At 35.3% G+C, this 25,497-nt stretch overlaps 1 protein-coding gene across 1 annotated transcript in view; it reads left to right on the plus strand.

Annotated features, from left to right (window-relative positions):
• The window catches only part of dtn (transmembrane protein 132C dtn), a 520,213-nt gene that overhangs the window by 213,813 nt on the left and 280,903 nt on the right, over positions 1 to 25,497 (plus strand). The window contains exon 3 of the mRNA XM_069848687.1: positions 2,331 to 2,628. Coding sequence (XP_069704788.1) covers positions 2,331 to 2,628 — 298 coding nt within the window. The remainder of the gene's footprint in view (positions 1 to 2,330; positions 2,629 to 25,497) is intronic.

A 25,497-nucleotide genomic window follows, 5' to 3' on the forward strand; every position in this document is an offset into this window, starting at 1 on the left:
AGAAGGCCTGACGGGCTTATCTCTACCAGGTTAAATAAATAAATACTAAATACTAAATAAATACTTTGCAACGAAATATATGAGAAAGGGGAATGACCAGAAGATTCTACAAAAACAGTTTCGCTGTCAATACCGAAAATAAAAATAATGCCAATAAATGTAACGAGTTCAGGACTATCAGCCTGATACCGCACTCGGCGAAGATTCTCCTGCGAATACTGAATCGACGTTTATATTCTAAAATGAAAGTAGAGTTTGAAGAAGAGCAATTAAAATTCAGAAATGCAAAAAGTACGAGAGATGCAATTGCACTTCTACGAACAATCGGCGAAAAATACCTCAAGAAGAATAAAGAATTATATGTAATATTTGTGGATCTGGAAAAGGCTTTCGACAGAGTACATTGCAATGATCTTACGAGGATTCTGAAGAAAACTGCTATGGTTTGGAAAGAGAGGAGATTGTTCAGTAACCTTTATATGAAACAACAAGTCAAAATTAGGATAGGAGAAGAAATGTCAGAGGGAAGTCGTACTTCGAGGAGTACGACAAGGATGCCCTATGTCACCTACAATGTTCTGACTGGGTCACTGGTTGAGAAGAAACTGTCTTCTGAAGGATGCACTGGAAGGAATGGTGCACGGGAGAAGAGTTCGGGGCAGAAGAAGATATCAGATGATAGACTGCATTAAGATACATGGATCATATGAGGAGACAAAGAGGAAGGCAGAAAATAGGAAAGACTGGAGAATGCTGGGTTTGCAGTGAAAGACCTGCCCTTGGGCAGAACACTATGAATGAATGATATCTTTAAAATTCTACTCTCCTACATTCATCTAGTTACTTCAAGGAGCCAACTTTAGAACGAAAAGTTACGAAATTTGTAATAAAAATTTGTAAAAAAAAAAGAGAATTCTTTGATGAAAAAATAATTTTGACAGGCCCACTTACAGCCTTACATAAAAAATAGACATATTCGTAATCAAAATTGAACTAAATCCATTTGGAGTATCAAAATATGCTTTCTAAATAAGTGAAATAGTCAATAAAAATGTTTTGAATAATTTTCATGATTTTCAGTGAATCTCTCCTTAAATTAAATTTCTTATATTTTGGATTATATACAATTCTTTCGTATTCAAACGATAAGACGAAACTCCATCTTTTTACGTGGGTGCATATTTTTCTTTGTATTTTCAATATTGATTCTGGAAAATGATCTATAAATAGTATTGGTCTTTCGTAAGAAGTTAGAGTAACTGAAATCTTACGAAAGACGTAAACCATATAATGAGTAAGGCTAGGATTTTGATGACCTATAAATTATGAAAAAATGTCCTAAAAACAATGCATTTATGACCTAAAAATCTTTCAAAAATGCCCTAAAAATTGATCTTACATAATTGCCTTAGTAGGAAAAGAGGTTTTGTACTACCTAATATTTAGACTAGTAATTAAATTAAATTTTACATAATTGTTTTAAGTAGTACACTTTAATTAATTATTTTATCTGATGTAAGTTTCCATATATAATCGTTCACCTCTGCTTCGGCATGTGGACGTGAGGTCAGCAGTCAGCTGGTCGGTCTTGGTCCTTCACGGGCTGTAGCGACATGCATTTACTTTATTTTTAGTTTCCGTGTAGTCTACCACAAGGCCACTCTTATACAGAACTAGCAGGTATAGAGGAGTCTATATTGAAGGGGTGATTGGACTAATCCATTACGTGGAGTGTACTACGTTAAAATGGCAATATTTGTGTAGAAAAACGATTAAAATATTGTACAAAATAATGAGTATTAATGGACAAAATATGTAAAGAAAATATCAAAGGAAATAGACATTATTTTACATTAATAATGGGGATTTATGGCCAAAATTAAATGAAAATGCCAAAAAAAATAACTGAATAAAAAGAAAGATGCTCTTATGAGTTGAAACAGGCAGAAAATGCAAAAAAAAAAAAAAAATGCGCTAATAAATATGTCTTAAAACACTCAGTTTATCACAGAACATATAAATACTAAAGCAGCTATGTTTCTGGCTTACTAGAAAAAATATGCAATTTCATCAAAATCCTAGCCCTAATAATGAGAAAGTTTGTATTAGTGATTAGACACTGTAATGTGGTCCTTACTTTCAATGCTTGTTGGAAACTAAATTTTGTGTCATACATTTTGTCCCCGTTTGAATGATATTTGTGTGTCCAAACTGGATTGCATTGTGTTGAGCAGTAACAGGGCAATGTTATGGCCAGCGATGTTTTACATGACTCATGGCGCAAATTTTCCTGCAGCGGGATTATAAAATATTAAATGACCCTGTTGCAGGGTGGAGGAGGTATTCTCCTGGCTGCTGGAGGTGGTGGAGGACAGCTCCGACCTGTGGGACGGCGGGCGGATCGTGTGGAGTGTGCGTTACGTCCTCGAGGGGGCAGACAGTGCCTCGTCGTTTATGCGTGGGGGAGGCAATGTCCGCCAGCTGCATGGTGGACATGGTCATCACGCCCAGAGCGGGACCCAGCACAGGCCGCTGAGGGACGGAATACTCGAGGAGACTCGGCGCAAACTCACAGCCAGGCTAGAGATTCAGAAAGACGACATACAGTCAGTGCTGCCAATCTCCAAGGTGAGTACTCACTGTCCATTTATGTTTATGCAGATGTTAAAATTTATTTTTCAGGGACGGCAACTCAGCCCTTGCACAGTAATACCATATTTTTCTAATTCTTTTAAAATGTTACTTACAGAAGTGAAATGCATTCGAGGTTCACTATGCCGCAAGAAAAACTGGGAATTTTTCCTGTAGAAGGATACAAATTTAGATAAATAATTCGCAAACATAGATAAGAACGCCATTCAACAGTTTATACACTTAAAACTCTGTTCACATATTTACAGAACGTGTTCGTAGATGTACAAAACATGATCATAACAGAACGTGTCCATAGACTTAAAGAAGGAATTCTTAGATTTAGAGAATTTGTTCGTAAACTTACAGAACGTGTTTATAGACTTACAGAATGTGTCCACAAGTATTTATAGATTTAAAGAACGTCTGTATATATTTAAATAACGTGTTAATAGACTCAACGTGTTCGCATTCTTACGGAGTGTATTCCTAGACTTACAAGCAAACGTTCTTATGGGGGCAGATAAAAAAATTATATTTTTTTTTCTTCCACTATGTTAATAATGTCAAAAGAAGTGCTTATACAAATTTTGGCCACTCGACCGCAATTACAAGGGCCGTAAAAAAATAAGTTCGCCAGGGGCTGCTAACAGAAAAAAAAACACGATTTCATTTGACAAATTTACTGGAACGGACACAGCAATTGTTGAGCTATTTTTCAACATATTTTCCATTGGAATTGAGACATTTCTCATATCATGGGATTGACAGAGAGAGGTGCAGACGCAGTCAAACGCTGGCTCCGTTCTGAGGCGGCTGACTTCTACATACAAAAATTGTTCCTATGGTATGACAAATGACTCAATTCCAGTGGGGGATATGCTGACAAATAGCGCAACAATTGCTGTATCTGTTTCAATAAATATTTCTATGCAATTGTGCTTATTTATATTAACGGCCCCAGGGAAAATCACTTTCTGGACGGCCTCGTAATTGCGGTCGAGTGGTCAAAATTTGCATGAGCACTTCTTTTGATATTATTAACATGGTGGAAGAAAAAAATTTAACCTTTTATCTGCCCCCATCAGAACGTTTGCTTGTTAGATAATGTATTCATAGATTTATAGAAAGTGTTAATTGGCTTAGAGAACGTATTCATACACTTAGGGTGCTATGCATAGACATTTCGCTAGCCCGCGCTACGAGCGTGCTAAACTAGCCCCGGCTATCGAGTGATTACTTGTACAGGATTCATATCATATCGCTAGCACTGGTTTATGAATACGAAAAACGTTAGTTCGCTGATCATCCACCGAAAGCCCGCGCTAAGAATGTCTATGAATATGGTCCTTAGAGTTCACTGGCTTAGAGGACGTGTTAATACACTTAGATAACGTGTTCATTGGCTTATAGAACGTGTTCATTGGCTTAGAGAACGTGTTAATAGACTTAGAAAACGTATTAATAGTCTTAGAGAACGTGTTATAGACTTTCAGAACCTCTTAATAAACATATAGAAAGTGTTAATAGATAAATAATTCGTAAATGGACTCAGAGATACTGTCCATACTCTTGGGGAGTGTGGCCTGTGTTTATAGAACGTCCCCATAGACTTGAAGAACGTCTCAATAGGCTTAAATGACTCTTTAATAAATTCGGACACCATGTCCATACTCTTAGGGAAGATGTTAAGACTCAGAGAACGTGTTCATGAATTTAGAGAATGTTTTCATAGATTTAAAAATGAGTTAACATATGGAAAACTTTTATAATATTAAAGAACGTGTTGATAGACCTACAGAACATCCTAATAGACTTGTAGAACGTGTTTACAAACTTACAGAACGTGTTTATAGACTTACGGAACATGTTTATAGACTTATAGAACATGTTTGCAGACTTCCAGAACGTGTCCATAGACTTCTGAAATGTATTAATGGATTTATAGAACGTTTTCATAGATTAAAAAAAATAAATTATGGTTTATTTAACGACGCTCGCAACTGCCGAGGTTATATCAGCGTCTCCGGTGTGCCGGAATTTTGTCCCGCAGGAGTTCTTTTACATGCCAGTAAATCTACTGATATGAGCCTGTCGCATTTAAGCACACTCAAATGCTATCGATCTGGGCCGGGATCGAACCCAGTATCTCGAGCACAGAAGGCCAGCGCTGTACTGACTACTCTACCCAGGCCGACTTAATAGATTTATGGAAAGTGTTCATGGACTTATGGGAAGTATTCATATTCTTGTACAGGGACATCATTTTATTTTTACTAACATTTTTAATATTAACCTGGCTATACCTTTAGATTAACGATTAAGAACCGGAAATACCGTTTGCTACTTCCTTCCACGACTGGAATTCGATGATACTGGCGTAATATACAAATAAATCACTTTACTAGATATAGGAGGGAAGAAAAGTAGTTCATCCATTTACGTAAACTAGGAAATATCGTGATTTTGAGTTTGATAATTTTCATTAAGTTTTTGTTTAATCAAAATATAGTACAGTATTAACAATGAGTGTTTTTACTCACGAACTGAGCTGTCCATGCGGACGTATTCATTATGCAGTGTATATTATACAGGGACATCGCTTTTTTTTACCAACATTTTTAACATTAACCTGGCTATACTCGGAAACACTGTTGCCCCCTTCCATTATAGGAGTTTCATGTTACTAGTGCAATATGTAAACAAATCATTTTACTAGGTATAGGAGGAGAGAAAAGTAGTGTATCCATTTATGTTGTAGGGAAATACGATATTACGATTTTCAGTTTGATCATCACTTTTACGGAATTTATCAAAATACAGTAAAGTAGTAACATTTTTTTTTAACTCAACTTTTCAGGCGGCTATGTTCGTTATGTAATGTCTACTTTATTTAGCATATTAATTATTGATGTTAACATACAATATAGAGAGTGCATTTAAATTGGGGGGGGTCATAAGTAAAGGGCTGTAAGTGCACTTAAGTTACTTTGAGAAAATGGGGTTTAAATATTTAAGCTATCGTAAAACCGGTGAAATTTTTATTTAAATTTTAATGTGTGGTGCGATTAAAATATCCCTTTGCCACTAAAATTTTAGATACCCTTTTGCTTACACTGGATGTACTTAACTCATGTTATTACAAATGTCACTAGCATTCCTTTGCTTCTAGCCACCTCAATTAAAAAAAAAGATAATCTGAATTTTTAAACAAGTTGCTAAAAATGGTTGCCGTTCATTACAATGCAGGCTTCAATTCAGTACGCATATTATTAAAAACATTTTGAAGCATATTCTCTGAAATTGAATTTATCGTTTCTTGAATATAATTTTTTAGTACGATATTATTAATATAGGTTCTTTCTTCTATAGAAAACGCAATCATATTTATGAAACACACTATGCACTGCAGTGTTTACTTCACTGCTTGAAGACTTCGAATGCAACAGCGGCCGTAAGTTTGTGTGTCTGACGGGAGCAAGGACATTAGTGAAGGGGTGAGAGTGAAGTACATTCAGAAATGCAGGTACAATAAAAATGCAAGTAAAAATAAAATGATGTCCCTGTATAACGTGTTCATAGATTTAAGGAACGTGTTCATAGACTTATGGAACATATTATAGATTTACAGACCATGTTTGTATACTCATGGAACGTGTTTGTAGATTTACGATCGTGTTCATAGACTTATGGACTGTGTTCATAGACTTACAGAACGTGTTCATTGACGTACAGAACGAACGTGTTCAAAGACTTGAAGAATGTGCTCATGGGCTTACAAGATGTACTCATAAACTTAGAGAAATAAGGTTCATAGGTTTAAAAACTGTGATCACAAATTTATGGAAAGTATTTATAGATTTTCAGAACGTGTTCATATATTCAAACAACGTGTTCACAGATTTATACATAATATTCTTAGGTTTACATACAATGCCAATATATTTAGAGTACCTACATATTCATGAATACTGGGTGTTCATTTCAAAGTGTGTCATGACGTCACTGTTGTTGGGTCACCGATTTGAAGCGAGTTTCAGTTTATATGTTAGAGAAGTTGCCTATTATTTAAGGCGTTCTTCAATCTGAACTTGAGAACGTGTACGGTATAACTTGAACGTCGTAGCAACAGATGGCGGTCTGTACGGTCTGTGTGCTACCATAACCTCTTTCGAACTGTGTTTTGCGCCGGCAAGTCGTACGCAGGGTGTTTGTTATCATCGGTTGCGTACGGTAACATTCCACAACACAAATCAAATGCTCCGTGTCCATGTTGACCGTCGAAGTTAATGTCAACAAATACATAAGTAATCGTCTTAACCCTCTCCCCATATCCCGACAGTACGTATTTCCAAACAGTTCACATTCCTGCCACTACCGGCGTTACCGTACGTATCGGCACGTACTCTTCAGAATGAACGCCGTACTTGCTAGCCAACTTCTCTGCCTCTTAGATTATACACCTGAGATGCGGAAGTGTAGGAAGATTGAATTCTCTAGGCTCATCAGCTAGCCACATGACGGCATACAGCGAGCCAAGACACATTTTGAACTGAACATCCAGTATAAAGAACATGTTTGAGGCGTGTAGTTGCAAAATCAGATACATTACAATTTTTTTTCGAAATGAGTTAATGTTATATTTTATATCTTCATATGATTCTACAACTGGTATAGTACTGTTATGCTCCAAAGCCAGATACATCACATGGGTTGGTATGATGAAAATAGTATTGGTTGCAAATCCTTTGTTCCTTCATACTGAAAAATTACGTTTTAGTGATGTAACTGATTTTGCAACAAAACCCCTCGTTTGTAGCCTTGATTTGTTCCACATCTTAAAACTTCAATGCTGATTTAAAACATAATATGGAATACAATAAATGAAATTAAATGAAAGAAATGAAAGCGTTTATAGATTTCGAGAATTTGTTAATCGGTTTAGAGAACGTGTTCATAGAGAGATATAATTTATGAATGGATTTAGAGAAAGTGTTAATAGAGTTTCAGAACTTAATATAGGCTTATTGAAGAATAATATAACACACTTACTATTTTTTATGGTTCAAACTGATGCAGAGAATTTCACCCTTAACATCTGAATTTTTAAATAAAAATCGTTCCATAATGAGCTCCTTATATCTGTATTAATAGTGTTACTACTATTAATTTAATTAATAGTACATTAATTAAATTCCCTGTCGAATTTAGGTGACTAACATGTATTTTATGAGCTTTAATAATTATCCCCAAATATATGATTTTTACCTTTCAGAGCTGAATGTTACAGACAGAATCAAAGTTCTCGCTTGGTTTGTTCCTCTCACACCAGACGAGAATTGCGTACAAAAACATTTCAAGTGTCCATTGTAAATGTAATATATTCTTAGTGTCTTGCATATTGCGTCGGATTTTATTAAAATCCAGGAGATGTGGAGACATTCATTCTGTTTACCTTGTCACCATTGTTGCTGTATTAGAATATTCTTTCTCTTAGAAAACAATTTAGAAACGAAGGGCTCCAGTCTTAGGGATGTTGATATTGAGTCGGAAGGGTAAAGTTTAATTGAAAGTGGTGTGCTGCTCTACGGCTTTGAGATTGCTACTCCACCCCCTTGCTACTTCTTACCCTCTTACTACCACCAAGAGAAAACGAAAACCTGAAACTGTGCTAGCGAGAAACTTCTTTCAAATTCCTCTCTAGATGTTGAGTGCCGCACGTTGCAGAGAAGTGAACCTTCTCACTGCTCTAAGACAATCCTGCATAGGCTTCGTTTCATTTATGCTAGTATATATGTAAACATATAAGTCTACAAGCTTTCCAAAAGTAAAGCATAATTGCAATTACAATTGAACGAGGGGATTTTGGACAAAATGCTGAGACACGGCAAACCCTGTATTCAGAAAGGAATACTTTTATTAAAATTAAATATTTTTTTTTTAATTATTGTTGTGCGAGTGATGACATCTTTGAGAATATTTTAAAATTACACTCTGTAATATTAAAGTCTTTATCTACTGTTTGGAAAAAAAAATGCAATTTTAATCCAATATATATAAACTCGTTTTTACCTAACACAAAATTAAGGATTTTCATACAAAATAAACCCCTCAAATATTTTGGTTGACTTACTTACTTACTGTTTTTTAAGGAACCTGGAGGTTCATTGCCGCCCTCACATAAGCCCGCCATTGGTCCCTATCCTGACCAAGATTAATCCAGTCTCTATCATCATATCCCACCTCCCTCAAATCCATTTTAATATTATCTTCCCATCTACATCTCGGCCTCCCTAAAGGTCTCGACCTCCCAACTAACACTCTATATGCATTTCTGGATTCGCCCATACGTGCTACATGCCCTGCCCATCTCAAACGTCTGGATTTAATGTTTCTAATTATGTCAGGTGAAGAATACAATGCGTGCAATTCTGTGTTGTGTAACTTTCTTCATTCTCCTGCAACTTCATTCCTTTTAGCCCCAAATATTTTCCTGAGCACCTTATTATCAAACACCTTTAACCTATGTTCCTCTCTCAAAGTGAGAGTCCAAGTTTCACAACCATAAAGAACAACCGTTAATATAACTGTTTTATAAATTCTAACTTTCAGATTTTTTGACAGCAGACGGGATGATAAAAGCTTCTCAACCGAATAATAACACGCATTTCCCATATTTATTCTGCGTTTAATTTCCTCCCGAGTATCATTTATATTTGTTACTGTTGCTCCAAGATATTTGAACTTCTCCACCTCTTCGAAAGATAAATTTCCAATTTTTATATTTTCATTTCGTACAATATTCTCGTCACGAGATATAATCATATATTTTGTCTTTTCGGGATTTACTTCCAAACCTATCTCTTTACTTGCTTCCAGTAAAATTCTCGTGATTTCCCTAATCGTTTGTGGATTTTCTCCTAACATATTCACGTCATCCGCATAGACAAGCAGCTGATGTAACCCGTTCAATTCCTAACCCTCTCTGTTATCCTGGACTTTCCTAATGTCATACTCTCGAGCAAAGTTAAAAAGTAAAGGTGATAGTGCATCTCCTTGCTTTAGCCCACAGTGAACTGGAAAAGCATCTGACAGAAACTGACCTATACGAACTCTGCTATACGTTTCACTGAGACACATTTTAATTAATCGAACTAGTTTCTTGGGAATACCAAATTTTGGTTAACAAGGGTGGGAATTTTTAAAGCAAAATCTGGAATCTGTTTTAGTCCTTGGGTCACAGTTTTTATGTTAGGACAAAATTTATTACACTGTCTTGGTCCTAAAAGAATAGGCCTACACAATATGCTGTGAAAACATTCCTTCCCAATTTTATCCCATTAAGGAAAAAACTATCCCGAATTTTATTGCATCCTGTATAATCCCGAGCCTCTGTCTATTATTCTGAATTAATTATAAGGCGAATGGCAACTAGTCTCTTAGCGAATTGTGAGCCTCATCTCTCAAAATGCCAGATGGCTATCACCAATCTCATCAACTCTCTATAAGGGTGCAGCTGATATAACGTCGTTAAATAAAAAAAATAAACAACGTTGGGTGTTTCCGAGGTTCTTACAATTGTAAGACAACTGTCTGGTAATAATGTTTACTAGAGGAGAAAAATTCGCTCCTACGCCGGGGATCGAACCTGGGTCCTTAGTTCTACGTACTAAGTGTCCTAACCAGTGACAAGCAAACGTTCTGATGGGGGCAGATGAAAAAAAGTTAATTCTTTTTCTTCCACCATGTTAATAATGTCAATAGAAGTGCTTAGACAAATTTTGGCCACTCGACCGCAATTACGAGGGCCGTAAAAAAATAAGTTCGCCAGGGGCCGTTAACAGAAAAAAATACAATTTCATTGGACAAATTTATTGGGACAGACACAGAAATTATTGAGCTATTTTTCAACATATTTTCCATCGGAACTGAGACATTTCTCATATCATGGGATCGACAGAGAGAGGTGCAGACGCAGTTAAACGCTCGTTCCTATCTGAGGCGGCTGACTTCTACGACACAAAAATTGATCCCATGGTATGACAAATGTCTCAATTCCAGTGGGGGATATGTTGAAAAATAGCTGCATCTGTTTCAATAAATATTTCCATGTAATTTGTGCTTTTTTCTATAAACGGCCCCAGGGAAAATCACTTTTTGGACAGCCTCGTAATTGCGGTCGAGTGGCCAAAATTTGTGTAAGCACTTCTTTTGACATTATTAACATGGTGGAAGAAAAAAAATTAACTTTTTTATATGCCCCCATCAGAACGTTTGCTTGTGAGCTACGCCGAAGTTCAATCCACAGCATCGAATCGAATGATAGTTGACTTAATATATGTCAACATATTATGTCGAATTTGGAGTCAGGCCACAAAGGGAGAAACAGTAGAGGAAAGGGATTCGATCCGGTGCTGTAGATTGAACTTCGGCGTAGCTCAATGGTTAGAGCACTTGGTACGTAGAACCATAAACCCGGGTTCGATCCCCGTCGCCGAAACGAAATTTTCTGCCCTAATAATTATTGTTACCATAACAGATATATTCTGTAGGACCAAAAAGTAGTCTTTACGTAAACTGTTAAGTAATCTCAAGAAGAACTTTCAGCTTGTCAAAATGCCATCTCGTTAGTAACGCTAGATTAGGCTACAATGCAATTGATAAACTATTGTTAATAATAATAATAATAATAATAATAATAATAATAATAATAATAATAATAATTTATTTAATCCGACAGGATTAAGGCCATAAGGCCTTCTCTTCCATCCTACCAGATAGCACATATAAATACAAAAAAGAAATACAAACAATGATGAAAATGATACAAATTAAGTTAAAGCCCTATAGAGGGTCAACAGAGTCAAAAGTACATTATAGAGCTCTCATCGAGCTAATACAACGAAAAGAAAGAAAACAGAGATAGCAATGATGATATTGATAGCTGACAATAATAATATTATTAATAATAATAATAATAATAATAATAATAATAATAATAATAGTAGTAGTAGTAGTAGTAGTAGTAGTAATAAATACATTACATATTAATTTTCAATTTTACAACAGCATAATTACAATATTTACTACATGTCATGGGTTAAGGTGAAGTTGCTCAACCTGACATGTGTTCAACAAGCAATTCCACGAACTAGAATGTGATTTTTTAATTTAAATTTGAATTTTGATATTGTCCGACAGTCTCTGACGTGGTCAGGGAGAGAATTCCATAGGCTTGGAATAGATATGCTGAAAGATGATGAGTAGAAGGATGTTCTGTTCAGAGGATAGAGAGAAGGTACATGTTCCGGGTTCGAGGTAGTGAAAGGTAAACAAAACGAGATGCTAGGTAAGAGGGTGTGGAGGTGTGGATGATTTTAAATAGTAATAAGAGAGAGTTGAAGAATCTTCTTTCTTTAAGTGGACTGCAAGACAACAATTCTAGTGACGGTGTTACATGATCGAATTTTCTAATGTTACAAACGAAACGAACGCAGATATTGTGAACACGCTGTAGTCTATGGGCAAGATCAGTATTTAGATTCGTGAATAGAGAATCGCAATAATCGAAGTGGGGCATCACTAAAGTTTGGATGAGGTTCTTTTTAAGGCTGAGAGGTAAAACATTGGTTAAGTGTTTGAGAGAATGAATTATGGAAAAAGTTTTCTTACATATGTAGGTCACTTGACTTTGAAAATTTAAATTTGAATCTAAATATACCCCTAAATTTTTTACTGTCTTACTATATGTAATTTTAGTATTATTTATTTTTGTATTTGATACAGTGGCTAGATCTATTTTGTTTAATGCTCGTTGGTGGCCCATTATTATAGCTTGTGATTTGTCTGGATTTAGTCTGAGTCCAAACTTTTGCGCCCATTGAGCTACAGATGCTAGATCTTCATTAATTCTGGTCACAGAGTCATTGATTGTACAAGTTCGGGAATGAATGTAAAGTTGTAAATCGTCAGCGAATAGGTTAAAAATAAAAAAAAATCTATCAAAATATATAGAACATATTTAGTACTGTTCTATACAAAAATTTCCTGTACTGAAAGCAGAAGGGCTTGCTTGCACACATGAATCATATTTTTGTCGACTCGCACGTTACAAAGACGAAGTGGATTTCATACTGATGGTCTGATCGAAAGACCGAAAGAAAATATCTGTAAAAGCTATACATCCATTGAGTGTATACTCTGGAGTGTAATTGAATGTAGGGTTGGTAGCTACGCCTCCGAGTCCCTAGAGCCCGTTCCCCGCCCTGACACGACAGTCAGGTCACGTTCCCAGTTGACACTTTGGTAAACGGCCATAGCTGGAATTTTCTTTTGTGAATTTCAAACCTAGCATTCCCCGCAGAGCACGTCCAGACAAGACAGTCAACCACAATTGTCTTCTGCTACTTCTATTACTTGGTGACCTATTTCTATCATCCCCTCTAATGCGGATGGAATACAAGGCTGCACGCTATAAACCAATACGACATCCAGAGTCAATATACCGCCACAGGGTGTATTAAAAACGTTTCAACACACAAAATTGTTTAAAATGTAATAAATACAGAGTGATTATGTGATATCATTACAAACTTTTAGCGGTCTTACTAATAAAAACTCTATATACAGACGTTTAACTATCTTATACTTATACAATGAGTAGCTCATTTATACGTCGTGTGTAAATTCCTTACTAATAATCACTACTTACGTCGCGCATAACAGTACAACTGTTACACAGCTACGTCATAGTTTCGGCATTACTTCGTTACGAAAGATAATAGAATATCTGAGGTTCTCTATTGCATCCGTAGAGCGCTCTAGTGTGGCGTGTTAAGTATCGATAGTACAACTGGCTCTAATCGATTACCATACTATATTTTGTTCAAAGAGTACAAGCTACAGTAATATTATTCTAATTATTCTGTGCTCTTTGGTTTGTTCTTTGGTTACTAGGCAACCATCATCATAAATGACAGTCGATACGAACAGCTGTTAGAGTGGCGGCCATTTTTTGTGTATATACAACGCTTAAACAAGGGGTTTCGTGTATATAACTACTGCAAAGCAATTCCCATTGTATAGTTACAGGCTGTTTATACGTCCATCGCTTCTGTATGGTTTATTAGTAAAGTTTTCTGTCCCAGCTCTGCATAAATCTGGTATAAAAACTATACACGGTTTATTAGTAAGACTGTAGGTATAATAGAGGAGGAGATCATATGAACACTTTCATATGGGAACCGGTGTTCGGAAACATTTAGTTTCGTGATTGCAGAACATGATGCGTGTGCTAACCGCTCTAAGTTACATCGCAGAATAATAATTAGTATTACCAAATTTTACATTTTTTTCGTATGCTTATGTATTCTTACCATAAAATAGTCTTTCGTAATTTGAGGGTTATCTACGCTTTTTTTTCCCCCAACTAGGTATATATTTACACACATGCAAGAAAATATTTTCCACTCTTCACTCATTAAAAAGATTGTACCACTATCCAGCTAAATTAAAGCAGACGCTTGTACAGACTCTTATCACAGTCTACTATATACAGTCGCGAAGCTTGAGGTGATTTTTTGCAAATCTCGTGATAAAGCGCTCCAAGCGGTTAGCAAATAGAAACAATAGACTGTCCACTGTCGACTTTGGACTGTGTCGTATTTCCATCGAGTGCTAGCTCGTTGCGTATTTCATATTGATGCTTGTGAAATGTTCGTTATTGGTTATAATGAAAATGTTAATGGCTAAAATACAATAATTGGAATAATAATATTTTACTAGAGACGTAGAAAAATTAAGTTTGTTTCAATGAAATTTATTGATCACGTTTTATTTTCAATTCTGGTGGGATTATTATTGCTTAGGCCTACATTTTTTTCAAAGGATATGTTTTTAATTATAGGTGTTCATTTTTTTGTTATTTTTACTTACTTTACTAGAGACGTAGAAAAAGTCTGTTACAATAAAATTTATTGATCATGTTTTATTTCCAATTCTGATGTGATTATTATTGCTTAACCTCATCCCACTTTGTTAACTACGTAAGCCTACACTACAAGTACCGGTACACGTAAGTTACTCCATTAATTCATATTTCCATTATTATTGTTGTAAAGGGAAATGAAAATTAATATTTATTGGTTTCATAGTTAATTATCGCTATAATCTTGAATGAGTGAAGCGATTATAGTAAATTTCAGTTCGTTTTGCACAAACAAAAATAATATTAACCTATTTCTTGCAGGTATCTTCGAGTTTATGGTGGAATTTAATATGCTTCATTAAAATAGTAAATTAACTTTATGCATTTAATATTTCGATAATGGAAGGAAGGTGTTAATTTTTCCAAAAGAACACAACGAAAGTGTAACATATTTTGTCGTCTGCTAGGAGAGAGATCTGCGATGATGAGGCGATAGTAGCGATCCTAGTGATGGGCAACTACCCATGTTTGCATTTTTACTACATATTGAGCTTCGAGACTGTATATAGTAGACTGTGCTCTTATCATGCCTCATTTCGATTATTGTGACGCTTTATCCAGTGATCTCAGGGTGGATTTATCCCAGAAACTGCATCGTGTTCATAATGCGTGTGTTCGCTTCATTTGTAATGTCCGCTACTACGATCACATTTCGCCTTCTTTCGATAAATTATTGTGGCTCAGGTTAAATGAGAGGAGAAAGTTACATTCCCTTTCTCTCTTATACCGAATTTTGCACACCTCTACTCCCTCTTACTTATCTGTCCGATTCCACAGTCTTTCTCGGTATCATAACTTAAATACTCGGTCACAATATGATAACACGCTAGAAATACCACTGCACACATCATCTCTTTATTCTTCATCTTTCATTGTTGCTACTTCTCGTCACTGGAATTCTCTGCCGCCTGAAGTCAAGGGCTGCCGAACTTTAATTTCCTTTAAATGTAAATTAGAAAAATATCTTATGATGAGTTTCCAGACCTAACGCGTTGCAAATATTTAATGGAATGTGTTCCACTGTATTCATTTTTATTTTATTTATTTATTTTTTGTTTCTTATTACTAGACTTCGTGGAATTGCCACGAGAATTGTAAGGTTTACTGCGCACGCGGTATAGACTGCATGAGAAAGGGGCGTGCAAAGAATGGAGTATGCTTCTGATGTAAACACTGAACAGTATACTGCGGTTGCAATAAAACCTGTATCCTGCATTCAAGAAATATAATGAATGATCATTGAAGTAGGAAATGTCTAAACATGTAAATACACAATTATTTTATAGTGAGATATATTAACTCTTAAAACTTAATGTAAGATACTCACATAATTCTCGAATAGGTGCATTGCAGTGAATAGTTATGTACATTTTGAGCGACTGCAAAGTAATCTCCTCCGATGATCACTTAAACAGTTTTTATATTGGGAAATGCACGTTCAACATCACACGATGTAATACGTGCATATTTGAAGAACAGAAAGTCACTACCTTTTAGTACACCAACTTCAGACGTCTTGTCGTGACCTGATACCACATCATTCATAATACGAAATTGTGAATAGGCAGAAGTTTTAGCAATAATGTTTCTCAATTTACATTTCACTTTTTCTGAAATTAGTGAACTGTTATTTTGGATAACGGTTTGTGATGCTTTATCCACTATATTAAGGGCTTCTGAGAGTTGTAGTTTAGACGATTCTAACAGGGTGATGCTTTTGGACACGATTTTAAAATTAGAATCAGTGAACACAATATCTTCCAATATTCAGAAGGCAATGATTTTACAGCTGAACAGCGGAACTGTCTGTGCTATCCAATGCATCAATTACCTCCATTATTTTATTGTAATGGTCTGCATAATTCTTGTCTGCACTGAACAAATGTTAAGCTTTGACTATTCCAACCACAGTAATGCAAAAACAAGTGCTTACATAGGTATACATTAGCTGTAGCTGCTCTATCTATTTGGACCGGTCACAACTCTTAACATGAACTGCTTATACTACGAGACCGGGCGGTCGCTCACCTCCTCTATACTACCGTACATCGGCAACCTGATAGCATGCTGCGTGTGGCAATTCAACAAAGTCTACTTATTACTAATGTGTTTATTTTTATTTTTACTGTGTACATTTTTTTATCGTATTATCGGCTTCTGTTTTTATGTGATTTGTATTTGATTCTAACAACATTAATATGTATTCCACTATGTTTACTTTTATTTTATGAGGTAAATTTTATGTAACTACCTCTTTTGATCTCATTATGTACCTAAATTGTATCAGTATGTAATTATTTAATTCCGATCCAGTTTTATGTTCAACTGTGTAAGCAAGTTTTAATCCTGGTTGAGTGTAAGGGAAGGCCTTACGGCCTTAACACTGCCAGGCTAAATAAAGCCATTATTATTATTATTATTATTATTATTATTATTATTATTATTATTATTATTATTATTATTATTTAAGTAACAAACTGGATTGGTAGAAACAAATCACCAATATTACAAGGAAAGCCTGGAAAGCACTACATTTCTCTATGCGTATTCTTAAGAAAGCTAACCGAAGATCATAAGAATTAGCGTACATAACTCTTGTTCGTACAATAATTATGGAATGGAGCGGTAGGTTGAGATTAGAGATGAACAACGATCGAGAAAGCAAGACTAACAGCGCCTGCAAAGCCTAAAACCCGCACGACAATGTTGGATACGTCGCGTCGTTGACGTAAAGACTGCTTGTGAGTGTTTCGAGACGTCGAGATTGATCACTCCCGAAGTCCCGAACGTCAAGCTGCCTTGAATCGCCACAGTTGTTTATACTGTTATATATGTGTAAACAATTAAGTAGCGTATTTGAAACATCATCTCTACCTTTCAGTGGATAATAATCCTTTCCCCAATCTTTATTTAATTACTAGGCCCTTATTTTTTATTAGGTTATTTTACGACGCTTTATCAACATCTAAGGTTATTTAGCGCCTGAATGAGATGAAGGTGATAATGCCGGTGAAATGAGTCCGGGGTCCAACACCGAAAGTTACCCAGCATTTACTCATATTGGGTTGAGGGAAAATCCCGGAAAAAACCTCAACCAGGTAACTTGCCCCGACCGGGAATCGAACCCGGGCCACCTGGTTTCGCGGCCAAACGCGCTGACCGTTACTCCACAGTTGTGGACACTAGGCCCTTATTAAAAGACTAGGAATTTTCGTTCATATGTCTGAGATCAAGTGTGCAATCTCAAGTAAAAAGATATTAACGTTATGTTTTATGTTTCTTAGAAATGCAAATTTATTTGAAAATTGTTTTTTTTTTCTGTTTATATAAACATATAATAGAACCAGAACATTTTGATAACTAAGATACTGTTCTGTTTTGTCTTTTTGTCTCATTTACACATTTATAATGTTACTTATTTCAATTACATATGTTATTCAAAGTTACGAAATCTTTCCACGCCGACCAAATGATATTTCGAGAACGATGAGCGAGACTCGAAGCGCACGAGAATGACGAGACGAGACTCGAAAGACAAATGCAGCGAACACAGCGAGCGAGAGCGGCAGTTAGTTTTGTTCATCTCTAGTTGAGTCCTTACAGACAAACCCAAATTGATTCAATGGGCAGCAAAACATGTTAAAATGAGAAAGGGACATGGCGAAGAGATAATAAAAGGCAGACTGAAAATTTTTCGAATCAAGTTGATGAAAAGCCAGACTTAACGCATTGTTTTATGCACAATTGAGACATCAATGTTAGATTAGTGACACCATCCTGCTTAGGCAGGGCTGATTATATTATGAAGTTTTACTGCAGAAAACAAAGAACGGACGTGGCAAAATTTTCCTTTGTTAACCCCACAATAGTAGACTGGAACAGCTTACCTGCGGCAATTTTTCAGGGTGATCCTCTCAAAATCATTACATTTAAGGAAAGGTTGAAAACATTAGGCTGAGATTTAATAGTAATGTAGGTGCAACGTAATTATTTAAGTCGTATCATTTAATTAATTAAGTTGGTATGTAATTAATTAAGACGACTGGTAATTACTTAAGTTGTTAATGTTTGGGTTTAATATAAATAGGCTTACTTATAAGTCAGGTTTACTTTTGCATATGTATGCTTTATAGTTTAGTCTTTACTAATAACTACTAGATTTATTGCACGGTCGGAAAACATAAGTCGTTAGTTAAAGAACCTGCTCTACTATTACTTAGGATCTAAATATCTAAATATCAGTCTATTAAGCAATTAATATTTCTACTTCTTGCACTTCTGTCCTTTCTGTTTCATTATTTATATTTGATTTTTGTACTTATATTTGTACTTTTATTTATTTTTCTTGTTATTTTTTTCCCCTGCTTTAATGTTTTTTATTTCTATTCCTGGTGGTGTGGAAGAGAAGGACTGATGTCCTTAATTTCACTGGAATAAGTAGATTAAAATAAATAAATAAATAAATAAATAAATAAATAAATAAATAAGTGAATGAGTGGATGAATGAATGAATGAATGAATCAATCAATCAATCAATTGGATGTAATGTAATTTACATTTTCCATACATTTCTGATTTTTTTATAATTAACTTAAAGTTTTGGATTATTTATATAATTTTCTTAGAACTTTTTATTCGTTGTAATAAACATGGCCTATTATTATTAAGTAGTATATACAGTAGCCTACATGAAGAATTAAATTATTGTTTACAACTATACCTTCATATATAATGCACATGACACACGGAGATGCACCATTCTCTCTTTCCCATGGCCTTGAGCATGTAGTCATAGCATTTAGCCTACAGAATGAACCGTAATGTCATTAATTTCAGGGGGTTATTCTTTGAGATATTTCAAAGAAAAAATGTCTTGTTAGCTCACTCGAGTTATGTGGACATAAATGGAAAAGTTGAGACAGTGTTAAGTGAAGTTCCTGGATAGCTCAGTTAGTAAAAGCGTGGGTGCGTTCTGTCAAAGGTCCCGGGATCCATACCCAGCCCGGGAACAATTTTTCTCTTGAAATTATTCAAATGTAACTTTGAAACATTGTTTTACACAATGAAAGGTTACATTTATTCAGATCAAATTTTTGCATCGTTCAAGGACAAAACTAAAATTCTTTCAACCATTTATTATCGTAATACATTGCTCTCTTAAATTTACTGAGCATATTGGGAATTATAGCCGTGGTTTTCCTAAAACACGCTATGAAATATTTCATATGAAATAATTTTTCTCTCGAAAAGGAAGCAAAAACGAGCAAAATTGTATTAAACTCTTTTGGTTTGAAATATCTCAAAGAATAACGCTCTGCAATTAATGACAATAGCCTACTTACAGTTCACGCTGTATATAACTTGTGTTAAATATGAGCAAACACTGGCCTTTATTATTACTATTATTATTATTATTAAATTGCATTGCTAGTTTTATGTGCAAGATCAAAGAAAGTACTCGTTACACGCAGTGATGTGAGAAAACTATTTTGAAATTGAACATGTCTAAAGTCTTGAGATAGGAAAGGAATTTGAAAGACGAATTAAAGCCGAGCGGATTAGACGGAAGAAGAGTTGATTGCTTGACTGTCCCCTTGAGAGCTCCTTCGCTTATACTCGTCCGCACAGCAAGATATCAGGGCGCAGGGATTACATATGACGGCGAGGGATCAAGACTATGACGGCTAAGACGAGACGAAGTAAAGTGTTCAAACAGAAAGGTTAACGAACCGAGCGACCTCCAGGATCACTCACGCGCGTTTCAACTCAATTTTCCAAAATAATTTTCCCCTAAAATTAAAAAGAAAATTCAAAATCATTGCCAAAGTTTTACGTTTTCGGTGTAATGTATTGTTATTTACTATTTTTTTCACTATGCACTATTGTTGCGGATAGCTTGGTGACTCTGGGTAACCAAACGCAAGATTCTAGTTATGAAGTATCTTTACGACACTTGAAGTGTGTGTTGTAATATAATAGTACATTATGCAAAGAGCCTATAATGATAGTAATTAAGAAGCGAGTATGGATGTTTATGAAACGAGCGCAAGCGAGTTTCATACGAGCTTCTTAATTACCATTATAGGCGAGTTTCATGCGACTTTTTATGCTCGACCATATTTCTAACTTGAAATTGCCGTTATTCAGATGTATACATTTTATTTGTATCTGACAAGATCGGAAGTGACCTTGTACTAGGTCGTGAATTGTGAGATGTGCGCAGACGCAAAAGTATTGATTTTTTCCGAGGAACAATAATGTCATTGACCTTGATGTAATTCCGTAAAACTTGATAATATTATAATATGATAAGCTTGATTATTGAATTCGACATTGAAAAACGAGATGACAAATTGAATTTATTTGAATATGATTTACAATTAACGCTAATTGTTATAGTAACAGAACATAACCTTCTGCGAAAGTATTGGATTTCCAGCCTCCGTGACTTTTCGCTAAGTCTCTTTCGATTGCATATCGGAGAATAATCGATACTTGCGGTTTTATAACGGTACAAAGCTGATTCGTTATTGGCTGAACACATGTAAGCTGAGTTATCATTGGCTGAAGACCTGTACTTTAATGAGTAGGTGTACTTTAATGACATGCAATAAAGGACTGCTACCAGGTGTATAATTAGTACGTTTCGGCATGGTCGAGCATAAAGTTTTTAAGTATTTTGGAAAAATAATTTCATCATTTCGTTTTCTGTGAAAGCTCTGGAAATTTTTTATTTTAGAAAGAACTCAAACAAATGAGGCGTAAGTTGTAGTGTTTGAATATTTCACCATGGAAAATTAAAAAAAAAAAAGTGGTTTATTTAACGACGCCCATAACTGCCGAAGTTATATCAGCGTCGCCGATGTGCCGGAATTTTGTCCCACAGGAGTTCTTTTACATGCAAGTAAATCTACTGACATGAGCCTGTCGCATTTAAACACACTTAAATGCGATCGATATGGGCAGAGATCGAACCCGCAACCTCGAGCATAGAAGGCGAGCGCTATACAAACTACGCTACCGAGGCCGACTTCACCATGTATTTAATAATAGTACTAATAATAATGATAATAAAATGGATTTGAGGGAGGTGGGATATGATGATAGAGACTGTATTAATCTTGCACAGGATAGGGACTGATGGCGGGCTTATGTGAGGGCGGCAATGAACGTGCGGGTTCCTTAAAAACCATTTGTAAGTAAGGATGATAATAATAATAATAATAATAATAATAATAATAATAATAATAATAATAATAATAATAATAAACACAGAATGCATGCATTGTATTCTTCATCTGACATAATTAGGAACATTAAATCCAGACGTTTGAGATGGGCAGGGCATGTAGAACGTATGGGCGAATCCAGAAATGGATATAGAGTGTTAATTGGGAGGCCGGAGGGGAAAAAGACTTTGGGGAGGCCGAGACGTAGATGGGAAGATAATATTAAAATGGATTTGAGGGAGGTGGGATATGATGATAGATACTGGATTAATCATGCACAGGATAGGGACCAATGGCGGGCTTATGTGAGGGCGGCAATGAACCTGCGGGTTCCTTAAAAGCCATTTGTAAGTAAGTATAATAATAATAATAATAATAATAATCATAATCACAACTGCACGCATTGTATTCTTCACCTCACATAATGAGGAACATTAAATCCAGACGTTTGAGATGGGCAGGGCATGTAGCAGGTATGGGCGAATCCAGAAATGGAGTAGAGTGTTAGTTGGGAGGCCGGAGGGAAAAAGACTTTGGGGAAGCCGAGACGTAGATGGGAAGATAATATTAAAATGGATTTGAGGGAAGTGGGATATGATGATAGAGACTGGATTAATCTTGCTCAGGATAGGGACCAATGGCGGGCTTATGTGAGGGCGGCAATGAACCTCCGGGTTCCTTAAAAGCCAGTAAGTAAGTAAGGAGTTGTTTTACATGCCAGTAAATCTACTGACGTGAGCCTGTTCCATTTAAACATACTTAAATGCCATCGACCTGGGCCAGAATCAAACCCAGAACCTCGAGCATAGAAAGCCAGCGCCGTACAAACTACGCTACCGAAGTCGACTTCAAATGTATTTAATAATAATAATAATAATAATAATAATAATAATAATAATAATAATAATACGGTATTGTTTTTTTTCTGGCAGAGTTAAGGCTGTGAGACCTTCTCTTCCATTCCACCAGACGATAAAAAGAAAATATATAACAATATAATGTTAGTACAACAGAAAGTTAAAGATATACCCTAGAGAAGGTCTAAACAGAAAAAATATGTTTAAGTCAGAAGATTATCGAACTTAAATATCTACTTAAATTATATCATCATCATCATCATCTTGCAGGTATTAGGCCTAGTGGCCTGTTACGGTCTCCCTCCATCTTTTCAGGGGGCGTCCCAAAGATCGTCTTCCATGATGTATATAGCGGAGAATTTGTCTTGGGAGTCTGGAACGGTCCATCCTATTGACATGGTTAAGCCATTTTTGTCTATAGTGGTTGAGATATTCATAAATAGGGGTAATTTTCAATTCTTTTGTAATTAGTTCATTCCTTTTATGATCAAGCAAGCTGTAGCCGACAGTCCTCCTTAGAAATCTCATTTCTGCTGTTGTTAGGCGTTGAACGATGTCTGAGTTTCGGACAGTCCAGGCCTCACTACCATTCATGAGGACGGGTCTTGCTAGAACTTTATATGCTTTTAACCTGGTATGTTTTTGGGTTTTCGTGGTTGTGAAAGCCTGGTTGATGGTTCTTAAGGCTCCATTAAAATCTTGAATATTTTCAGATATATCAGTAACAGGTAAATATGTAAAATCATAACCTAAATATTTAAATGAATTTACCTGTTCTAAGGTATGGGTTCCAATGCAAATTTTACTCCTAACTGGCTGTTTACCTTGGAACGCCATAATTTTTGTTCTGTTTAGGGAAATTTTCATATTGAAATTTTGTGCTTTTATATTCAAATTATATATAAACTATGTGATAATAGTACATTATGTAACGAGCCTATAATGGTAGTAATTAAGACGTGAGTATGTTTGTTTATGAAACGAGCACAAGCGAGTTTCATAATTTTCATACGAGCATATTAATTACTATTATAGGCAAGTTCCATACGACTTTTTATGCTCGACCATATTTCTAACTTGAAATTTTTCAGAAGTATTCATGTTATGGGTATGTAAGTGAGGAGTGGAACTGACCTGAATTGTGAGATGTGCGCAGACGCGAAAGCATCGATTTTTTCCGAAACACGAATGTCATTGACCTTGATATTATCTAGAGAATAACATGAACATTAGGCTTGATATAACCTGGAAATTGATTTAGAATTGAAAAACGAGATGACAAATTGAATTTATTTGAATATTATTTACAATTAACGCTAATTATTAAAGTAACAGAACATAACCTTCTGCGACAGTATTGGATTTTCAGCCTCCGTGACTTTTCGCTAATTGTCTTCCGATTGCATATCCGAGAATAATCGATACTTACGGTTTTATAATGGTATAATAGTACAAAGGTGATTTCTCATTGGCTGAACAACTGAATTATAATGAATAGGTGTACTTTACTGAGGTACATTAAAGGGCTACTACTAGGAGTATAATTACTACATTTCGGCATAGTCGAGCATAAATTAAATTTATACGATTACTTTATAAACTAGTTACAATTGTGAATTTTAATATATATCCTGGGACACTCTGCATTCTAAAATAAGATGTTTCCCTTTGGACTTGAAAGCGCTTAAGATCGGGCAGCCCCTAATATTTGTAGGTAATGAATTCCAAGAGCGGAGAGTGTCTTTTGTAAAAGACGAAGAATACGCGTAAGTTCTGTAGCTTAAGTTTCTTCCTGCATCAGTCTTTAGAAACAAAAATGATCATGAAAGTAGTTACGGAACGTTGGAAGCTCTATATTTCATCACAGAAATGAAGCAACCAGGGTCTGCAGCACAACATAAATTTAATTTGTTTTTAGACTTTAAACGTATGAGCATCGTTTACTAATAATACTTTTCCCCTTAATTGTGAGTTCTTGTTGCTATACTTCTCTCATGTCGTGTTTGTGTGAAGAGTTTCTGAAGCAATAGATAACCACGAAGTCAGACTACAACTTTAGAACTTCATATATATTCAAGTTATTGCCCTTAACTCCTTAATGGAATATATTTTCATACCAAACTATCATAAAGAAGGCAGTTCTCCTTATCCATGAATTAATTCCATCTGAAGAACTTTGATCATCAATTTATTTCAAAACTTCCTGAAACATCTTAAAGTCTCAAACTGATATATAACGTGGAATTTATGGACACTTTAAACCAAAACAATGTCTATTATTTCGATAATAAACTATTTCTATTACTAAAGTTTCGTTCAAAATAAAAGCTATAATAAATTTGCTCAATCAATAAGTATTCTAAAAATTATTTTATCTATATCGCAACGTAAAGCAAGCTTTTCTTGTCGTTCTTTTCATCTCTTATAAAAGCATTCAATAATAATCTAAGTTCTTTTCCGATTATCTCAAAAGTAGCTCCACTGGACTTGGCAGCTTTTCAAATTCCTTAATAATTTATTTTATTCTGATCTGATCTCGTTCGATTTTGTATTATCAGCTCAGAATAAATTAATCAGGTATTTGAGGAAAAAGATACTAAGTCCAATCATGCAGCTACTTTTTTAGAAAATGTCAGAAAACTCTTTGTATTTATATTTATTCGTAATTTCGTCCTCCTACTGTTGGTGACCATACAGTGACTGTGCCTAGAGCATAAAATATTGTTTTAGGCAAATAATAATGTTTTCGTTTAAAATTCTTTGTCTTCAACAGCTGTTAGTGGTTTTTACGTTT

Source organism: Periplaneta americana, chromosome 15 (genome assembly GCF_040183065.1).
Source record: "Periplaneta americana isolate PAMFEO1 chromosome 15, P.americana_PAMFEO1_priV1, whole genome shotgun sequence".
In the NCBI taxonomy this organism is placed as follows: Eukaryota; Metazoa; Arthropoda; class Insecta; order Blattodea; family Blattidae; genus Periplaneta; species Periplaneta americana.